The 8,363-nt window shown below is 44.7% G+C and overlaps 2 protein-coding genes across 2 annotated transcripts; one reads left to right on the plus strand and one right to left on the minus strand.

The window, feature by feature from the left end:
- The first annotated feature begins 1,506 nt into the window (after positions 1–1,506).
- LOC117835935 (25S rRNA (cytosine-C(5))-methyltransferase NSUN5) lies at positions 1,507–6,688 on the plus strand. The gene is made up of 13 exons (XM_034715271.2): positions 1,507–1,861; positions 2,427–2,485; positions 2,670–2,720; positions 3,000–3,132; positions 3,426–3,511; positions 3,672–3,770; positions 3,854–3,907; positions 4,443–4,587; positions 5,068–5,129; positions 5,256–5,343; positions 5,871–5,954; positions 6,039–6,200; positions 6,300–6,688. The coding sequence occupies exons 1-13, from the start codon at positions 1,594–1,596 to the stop codon at positions 6,518–6,520; spliced, it is 1,512 nt and encodes a 503-aa protein (XP_034571162.1). The 5' UTR covers positions 1,507–1,593; the 3' UTR covers positions 6,521–6,688.
- On the minus strand, positions 6,676–7,810 carry LOC117835946 (19.0 kDa class II heat shock protein). Its single transcript, XM_034715281.2, has one exon. It carries the CDS (start codon positions 7,397–7,399, stop codon positions 6,857–6,859), a length of 543 nt encoding a protein of 180 aa, XP_034571172.1. The 5' UTR covers positions 7,400–7,810; the 3' UTR covers positions 6,676–6,856.
- Between the last annotated feature and the right edge of the window lie 553 nt (positions 7,811–8,363).

Raw genomic sequence — 8,363 nt, forward strand, 5'->3', positions numbered from 1 at the left:
CCTGAGTGATTATGAACTATGCCCCTAAGAAGTACCACAGTATCCGAGTGACCCACGATAAGCTCCTCAATCATATTATAAAATAAGTGGAGTAAGAAGATCCCTCTTATCATTAATTTACATCTCTTATCATTAATTCTTGTGATTTAAAAAGTACCCGTGCAGATCAGCAACGACGTGTTTAAGTGAATATTTCTCGTCATCTTACGCATATGGTTCCCAGTTGTGGATTGCTCTCCTGGTGATGCAGTAGTGGGCAGTGGAGCTTCTTGTTGAGGCCGAAGCGGCTGGCAGGTGGTGGTGAGAGTTGCTGACGAAGACGACGTCAGTTAGCGCTGCCTCTGGTTGAGGACTATTGCTGGGCATGCGAGTGAATCCAAACTGGTGGGTGGTGGCATGCATCACTATGGCCATGCGAGATCTGCTGCACGTCATGGGGGAGCTCCTCCACCACTATGCTATGCTTGTGACACCTCCCCCGCCGGATTAGCTTCAGGTTCTAGCAAAGGGTGACTGCGATGCGACGCGCCACCACTGCGGGAAGTCCCAGCGCCACCGCTAGGAAAGCTGCCAGTCCATCCTCGTCGGAAGCCGCGGCACCCCATCACCCACGTGCGGTGGTGTAGCTGCGCCAGGACCACCCCTTGGGCCCAACACCAACCATGGCCACGCCGGTTGCGCTGCTCCGTCAGGCGCTCGACTACTACTCCATCCCCGCCCTTGCGCTCAGCAGCTATTACGAAAAAGCTGAGGGACTTTGCAAATCAACAACGAACTACGACAATTTAACTCCTAGGATTGCGGGTTGATTACGAAAAAGTTGAGAGACTTTTGCAAAATAACCGCGAAAGAAGCAACCACATATATAGATCTATTTAAAGACTGACGTAATCATGAGTTTTAGAGGGAACTGGTTCAAATATATTAGTATCGAATATTAATAAATCTCAAATGGCACTTTGTTTTTTATAAAAAGTGATGTTGAACCGCGATAAAAAGGCTAATTATATTGGATATTAGAAAACTAAATAAACAATAATAGTTAAAAGAAAATGACATAAGACAACAAAAGTATAATAGAAAACAACATGCATAGTTGAGTGAGTTTATTTTTTTAAAACAGTACTCAAAGCTAGTGTTCCATGCTGTATTCAAATTAAATAACTGTACAAGACAATTATATTATGTAATTTTAAGTTATTTATTAATTTACACCACTCCATAATTTAATAATTATTTTTTATTAAGTTTAGATAAAATATATTATGAATTGAGAGACAAAAAATGATCGGTCATGCTGGAAAAATAATTGTAAGAGTTATCTTGCAAAGTTCTTTATATGACTGTATGTATATTAAAAAAATTTCTTGCTTAGGTAAGTTATTATTGAGTAGTAATGTCTATTGTCCAAGTCTTGTCTTTTTAAAATCATGATTGCTTGAACATATGAATGGATTTCGATTAATAAATAGAGGAAAAAAAACGCGTGAAGGGCTTGGGCTCTTCACTAGCAACCAGCCGTCTCAGCGCCGCCCAAAAAACCCTCCCAAATTCGCAACTGCGCAGTCCGGAGACGGGCGGGGGTCATCAGCCATGGCGCCGCCGCCGCCGCAGCGTAAGAATCCCAGCCGTGGTCCCGCGGTGACCGGAGGGAACGGGCGGCCCCCGCGCCGGATGGCGAGTCGGGATGCGGCGGAGCGCGCCGCGTTCTTCGCTCGGCGCGAGGCAGCGGCGGTGCTCCGTCGCGTTCTCCGCGGGGACGCCACCAGGCGCTCCGCGGGCTCAATCAAATCCCTCGTCTACTCACCTACTGTACGAAACAAGCGGGCCACCTTCGCGCTCGTCTGCCAGACCCTCAAGTGTAAGTAAGCGCAGCCCCAGCTTTCATCCGGCTGCCTTGGTCGGAGCTCGTGCGCAAGGTGTTCGACGGAATGCTGAAGCAGAAACTGGTGCCGCAGTCCCTTGCAGGTGTCTGATTGGATGCCTTAGTTGCGTGGCTTCTTGTGTCGTGGTGGTTGGGTGGGTTGTTGTATGCAGTGTGGAGTTGTAGCCATAATCGTAGCAAGCAAAACAGCATGCAATGGAGCTGTTGATGCACGTATATGCAGTCATACCATATCTTATATAGGTCAGGCTTGTATGTCGCACAGTACAAGAAGCTGTGCTGACTTCACTGGTTGACACTTAATTTCCTTTTGCTCAAGTCAGTGTCTTTGAAACAAATCAGATTTGACAAGTTAATGCAGCCACACCTGAGTTACTTGGTGTAGTTGGGATAGTGTCATGTTAGTCCATCTGAACGTGGCGATTTTGTGCTGTTGCAGTTGAGCTAACGGCAATTTAGTATTCTGTTGTACATCGAGGTTTAATTTTTTGTTTTATTCTGTTAACTTCTTCCCTCATGTTTCTTTGTTTCCTTTTATCAGATCTTCCGATTCTTAAGGAGGTTTTAGGATCGAGTGGAGTGCTAAATAGCAAATGGAAGGTCAGCCAACTGAATCAAATGTTCTGATGGAGTTCAGTTCCTTCTTGCTGCATCTGTTTTTACCACTGCTATTGACAGCTTAAAATGCTGACTTTAAAGTTTAGGAATGCCTCTTAATTAGAAATGTGTAACAACTTCAGGGAGCAAGGCACAAGTTCACCATGTTTTCTACTTTTACTTGCAGAAACAGGAGGAATTGGTTGTTGTGACTGCCTATGACATTCTCTTTGGTCAGGTATGTCACTTTTTTAGACCTTTGAAATGATCAGATTAGTTGAACAATTTGTGTGCATTTACTTTATCTAACCCTTATAAATTGTTAATTTCAAATATCGTTGCTGTAAAATGTTTATACTTTGAGTGGTAGATTGGATTAAGTACTTGTCTTCCCAAATAGTCATTTTCTTCTGTTGAGACACCTGTTCAAGTTCAACATGTCATTGAACTTCAACAGTTATGTTCTTTTTGCTCTTCTTCCCGTTGCAGAAATTCTGACATAAAATGACATTTCTAGGGAACTGCAGTTTCTGGATCAGCTGAGCAGTTAATCTTGGCAAACAAAGACATTCTTAGTAGTGCTCTTGATAGAATTTGTGCAAAAAGGAATGTCAGCAGTGTTGAAGACTTGGTAGGCCAGAAAACAGCAGGTGCCCTTCCCTCTTATCTGCTCCTTTTGTAGCTTATTATCATCAATTGCTCCTGCGATATGTGTATTTCTAAATTATTATCTGGTTGTCAAGACTAGGATTGCAGCCATGTTTGGTTGTGAAGATTAGGACTATAACCATGCTTGGTCAAAGGGTGTGTATATCACATCTGCTTGTGTGCATTGCTTGATTTATGTCTAATTATCAGTGATATATAATCCTCAGTAAACGTATGTCATATGCTACTAAAGTTATTCGTAGCTTTGCTGTTCATTATTCTCTTTTCTTTTCAGTCAAACCAAAGCCCAGGTTTCTTCGTGTTAACACACTCAAGACCACTGCTGAGTCTGTGATTGAAGAGTTGAGCAAAATACACATGGTATGAAATCTATCTTTTAATATTTAGCAAGATTGTTGATCTAAGTAGCATCGCTCTCATTTGATGTTTCTTTATGAAGCTGTTTTTGCAACTGCAACCTTTTACTTTTGAGCTGTACTATTCTTAGTGCGACTTGACCAAGTCACTCTGCACTAAATAGGTTTATAAAGATGATATGGTTCCAGACATGTTGGTGCTTCCTCCTGGAACTGACTTGCATAGCCATCCATTGGTCACGAATGGGAAAGTGTTTTTGCAGGTGACTTTGTGATTCTCAAGTGTTTACCTTTTGGAAGGACATGTAATTAATGGTAATTTCCCCCCTCATTTGGATCTTCACAGGGCAAAGCTAGTTGTATGGTAGCGGTTGCACTGAACCCTAAGCCAGGCTGGAAGGTTAGTATCTCTGTTGGACTAAATTTTACTGATATTTTTACTATTTTACAATCATTTTCAGCTCAGAGAAAAAATATTTTATTTATATTACCATCTGACTTGTTGGTTTAGAAGTTTACAGAATGATACCATCTGGATTATACTACTGCATGGGTTAGTACGTAGTATACAACTTCACAAATGGTTTCCCTTGAGGTTTTGTTGCTATTCTGTTCATATCAGAAGAGGCTGCAATATACTTGATAAATTCCTACCTATGCATGTTCTTAAATCACAAAAAATGTTGCTATTCACTATTCAGGTAGTAATAAGATATAGTGGTACTTGTATATTTTTACCTACTATTTGTGTTGTTTTTATTTTGCGAATAAAGTGTCTATGCTTATTTGTTGGTATTGTTGTTTTACGTCTGTCATGTCTATTGTAAACAATGCTGTGTTCTGATGTGCTGGATGAAAAAAATGCCACTCTTGCTGTATCACCTTTTAGCTATGTAATGCCAAATTATTAATTTCCAATTGAACATAAAACTTAGGTTATTGATGCGTGTGCGGCTCCAGGGAACAAAACTGTCCACCTTGCTGCCCTCATGAATGGAGAGGGGAGTATTATAGCTTGTGAACTTAACAAAGAGAGGGCCAAGACATTGCAACATACTGTCAGAAGATCTGGAGCAAATAGTATCCTTTCTTTATTATCCTTATTAGTTATATATTGAAGTTGCACTTATATTTTCTTTTTGTGTAGCTTTTAACATTAAACCATCCTTATCTCCTTGATATAATTCTGATATACCATTTGGATGTTTAAAGTACAAATTTATCTTTGAATTTGTGCATAATTGCTGTACCTAAATGTCTATCATTGAACCTATAATTGTTGATACAACTTGTCCTGGTAGACTTTATTAGAAGTTCTACTAAAGCTATCATCTACTGTTTGTCTATCTTAGTCTTTTCTTGTTAATTTCTTCTTGAAAACATAAAAGAATATAAATCTATCTTCAGTGGAGCTAAATTGTCAGATGTGGTGACTAGTTATTTGATCATCATTTGATGATGTGTTCCTTACTCTACTTCTTTGCCATATATGCTATCCACTCGTCTTATAATATTTATGGCATTTGATACATGAACATCTTTCTTAACTTATTTTTATAGATATTCAAACAGTTAATGGTGATTTTCTGGATATAGATAGCAAGGATCCATCATATGCTGAGGTTCATAGACCCTTCCACTTCTTTTGATAACTTACAAACCTAACTGGACACATGTTCTGTAGAATTTCCTTCATCTTGCAGAACAATAATATCCGTAATTTTGTGGTGCAATGGTGTTTGTTGCAGGTCCGTGCAATTCTGTTGGATCCCTCTTGCTCTGGTTCTGGAATATCTACAGAGAGACTTGACTACTTGCTTCCTTCACATTCTAGAGGTAACTAAATGCTTTTATGGCAGCAGTCCTGCAACATGTATGTATTTATCTCATCAATTTTAAAACTTGAATTCAACATAGATTGCCACTCTGTAAGATGGGTTGTTATCGCAGTTTCACAATACTTACAGTATGTGTGTTGAACACATGGACTTTGTCCTAGCCATCTCCGCAAGACATGTAAACGTAGTTTTAGTTCATTATCTTGTGCAAAAATAAGTCCTTGATTTTTTTGTTACCATCATTGTGTTATCAGTTGTGTTGGACTTTAATTGTGGACTGCTGAGCTAGATTAGCCTTCTGTAGCTAGCATATGTTTACTTTGTCAAATTTGACTTGAAACTGTGAAACACATAACTGTATTGTCAAGCATGATCTTTATTACCAGCATTCAGGAACACAACCTAGTTTTAAGGAGGGGACTTTTTTTTTTGGTGTGGTGTGGAAAATCGTGTGGTGGGGGTGGTCCTCCATTTTATTAGCTTTTGGTTGGAATGTTTAGCACGGAAACAAACCTTGTTCTGCAGATGATCAGGATGATGCGAGTACAAGCTCAAGGGTCATGAAGCTCTCCGCTTTCCAGAAGAAAGCTCTTTCACATGCTCTATCATGTAAATTCCAGGTCTAGTCAGTTTATGTGTTGGATAATCACATATCAGTGCAGAAGCTGAAGCTTCTCTCCACCTTATCTGTAGTTCCCTCAGTGGCGAGGGTGGTCTACAGCACCTGCTCGATTCACCAGGCAGAGAATGAGGATGTCGTGAACGCCGTCCTGCCCTTAGCCACATCACTCGGGTTTGAGCTTGCCACTCCATTTCCACAATGGCACCGTCGCGGCCTCCCCATCTTTGAAGGATGTATGTTATCTACATCCCAACAGTTTAACGCCACTGCCAGTGAAAATTTCAGAACGTATATCTAACCAGTAACCATGGCTTCCCTCATTTGCTTTGCAGCTGAACATTTGCTTCGGACGGACCCAGAGGACGATCTGGAGGGCTTCTTCATTGCCTTGTTCGTCAGAAAAGCCGCAAACGGTGGTGTAGAAGAACCTAGTGAAGATGTTGCAGTAGAAGTGCCAAGAAAAGTAGTGCTTAGAAGGCGACACGGGCTTAGGACGTTCAGCTCATTAAGGTTGTCCAGGATGATCCTCTGCTCTAACCGGGTTCTCTGGTGAAGGTGTTCTAGAAGCATTTTGTAGCAAATTTTGGAAGTAATAGCTAGTTTGAACTTTTCGCAGACAATTGATTTCATTCTTTTCTTTTAATGTATGGGGATGGGGGAAAAAACTGATAACTGATATCATGTTGCATACCATGAGCAGAAGTACTCTAGCAGTGTTTTACATCCATGTTCCGTAACTATTGTAGACTCTTATTCGATGATACACTAATCCATTGTTATACCAAGCAACACACGATGACAAGGCGTCATATCATCACACTCATTCGCTCGTCATCCAGCTGAGTCATCAGCTGATGATGAGTATCGATCACGCATAACGTCGCCTCCTTCACTTTCCCTGCTGGTGGCCGGCCTTGACCTGGACGACGCGCGGCTTCTTGGGCTCGGGCGGCGGCTTCTTGTCGACGGTGACGGTGAGCACGCCGTCCTTGTACTCGGCCCTGATGTTGTCCAGGTCGGCCCTCTCCGGCAGCGGGAACCGCCTCATGAACTTGCCCATCCGCCTCTCCATCCTCAGGTACTTGACGCCCTGCTGCTTCTCGCTGGCGCCGGCGCCACCATCGGCCGCGGCCTGCTGGCCGCCGTCCTCGGCTGGGAGCTTGCGCTCGCCGCTGATGGTGAGCACGTTGCCTTCCTCGACCTGGACCTTGACGTCGGCGGGGCTAACCCCGGGCATGTCGACGGCGAGCACGATCGCGCCGGAGGGCAGCTCCTTGACGTCCATGGGCGTGTTGGCCATGGCGCGGCGGTCGCGCACGTAGGCGCGCGTCGGGGCGCTCATCTGCCGCTCCAGCTCGTCGGGGAGGTCCAGCAGCTGCTGCACCGCCGCCGAGAACACCGGGTCGCCGAAGCCGCCGAACGAGAACTCCATAGCTCCTAGCCTACTAGTTAGCTAAAAAGAACTCTGGCTTGTGTGGATCAACAATGGCTGGTGATCTGAGCTCGTGTGATCTCTCTCGTTGTTCTTGCGGTTGGGTTGGGGTGTGGGAGAGGGTTAATATAGGGATGGGACTATGGGAGGGAAGAGTGTGGAGAGCGATGGAAGTGTGGGGGTGTTCTGCCGGTTGGGTGGGGTCGTGGGGAGCTGATGAAGTGATGAGTTGGCGGGAGAGACGGAGAAGGTTCAGGTGGTCTCCGGAGGTGGCTTTCGCTTTTCTTGCTGATCCACCTGGGTTTCTGTTCCTGCCTTGCTGGGCTGCTTTCTCTTCTTCGTTGACTGTTCTTGTATTGTGACGTCACATGGCCCAGGCAAAGTAGCCTACAAGTTCTGCTACAAAGCGGCCCAAACATGGAAAGTCATATGTAGTTACGTGGGCCAAATCTTATATTCCGAGCCCACCCAGGCCTCGTTAGAGTTCTATCATGGCCCAACTTAGGCCCTGTTTGGCACGGCTCCACTCCTAAACTCCAGCAACTCCATCAAAAAATTCAGCCAAACACCCCAACTCCAAAACTCCATGGAGTTGCCAACTCCATGGAGCTGTAGTGCAAATGGAGGTGGAGTTTTGGAGCACCTCTTTTGCTACTCCAGAAACCTCTCCTTTGAACCTCCTCGTGGAGTTGGTGGGTAATTACCCACCAATGCCACTGGTTACACAAAAAAATGTTTCATTCTATTCTCCCTTCTATTCTCCTGAGCCCCACTCGCCGCCAGAGCCCCGCCCGTCGCCACCCCCGTGGCCGGCCGGCCCCGCCGCCCGTCGCCGCCCGCCGCCCATCGTCGCCCCCGTGGCCGGTCGGCCCCCCCCCGCCCGTCGCCCGTCGCCGCCCGCTGCCCGTCGCCGCCCGCCGCCCGCCGCCGCCCGCTGCCCGTCGCCGCCCGCCGCCCGCCGCCG

Source organism: Setaria viridis, chromosome 1 (genome assembly GCF_005286985.2).
Source record: "Setaria viridis chromosome 1, Setaria_viridis_v4.0, whole genome shotgun sequence".
In the NCBI taxonomy this organism is placed as follows: Eukaryota; Viridiplantae; Streptophyta; class Magnoliopsida; order Poales; family Poaceae; genus Setaria; species Setaria viridis.

Excerpts from the sequence above, each read along its gene's own strand:
- LOC117835935 (XM_034715271.2), top strand. The coding sequence starts at position 1,594 with ATGGCGCCGCCGCCGCCGCAGCGTAAGAATCCCAGCCGTGGTCCCGCG. Across the intron at positions 2,721-2,999 it reads ATGACATTCTCTTTGGTCAG|GGAACTGCAGTTTCTGGATC; the intron begins GTATGTCACTTT and ends TGACATTTCTAG. Across the intron at positions 5,130-5,255 it reads AGGATCCATCATATGCTGAG|GTCCGTGCAATTCTGTTGGA; the intron begins GTTCATAGACCC and ends TGTTTGTTGCAG.
- LOC117835946 (XM_034715281.2), bottom strand. The coding sequence starts at position 7,399 with ATGGAGTTCTCGTTCGGCGGCTTCGGCGACCCGGTGTTCTCGGCGGCG.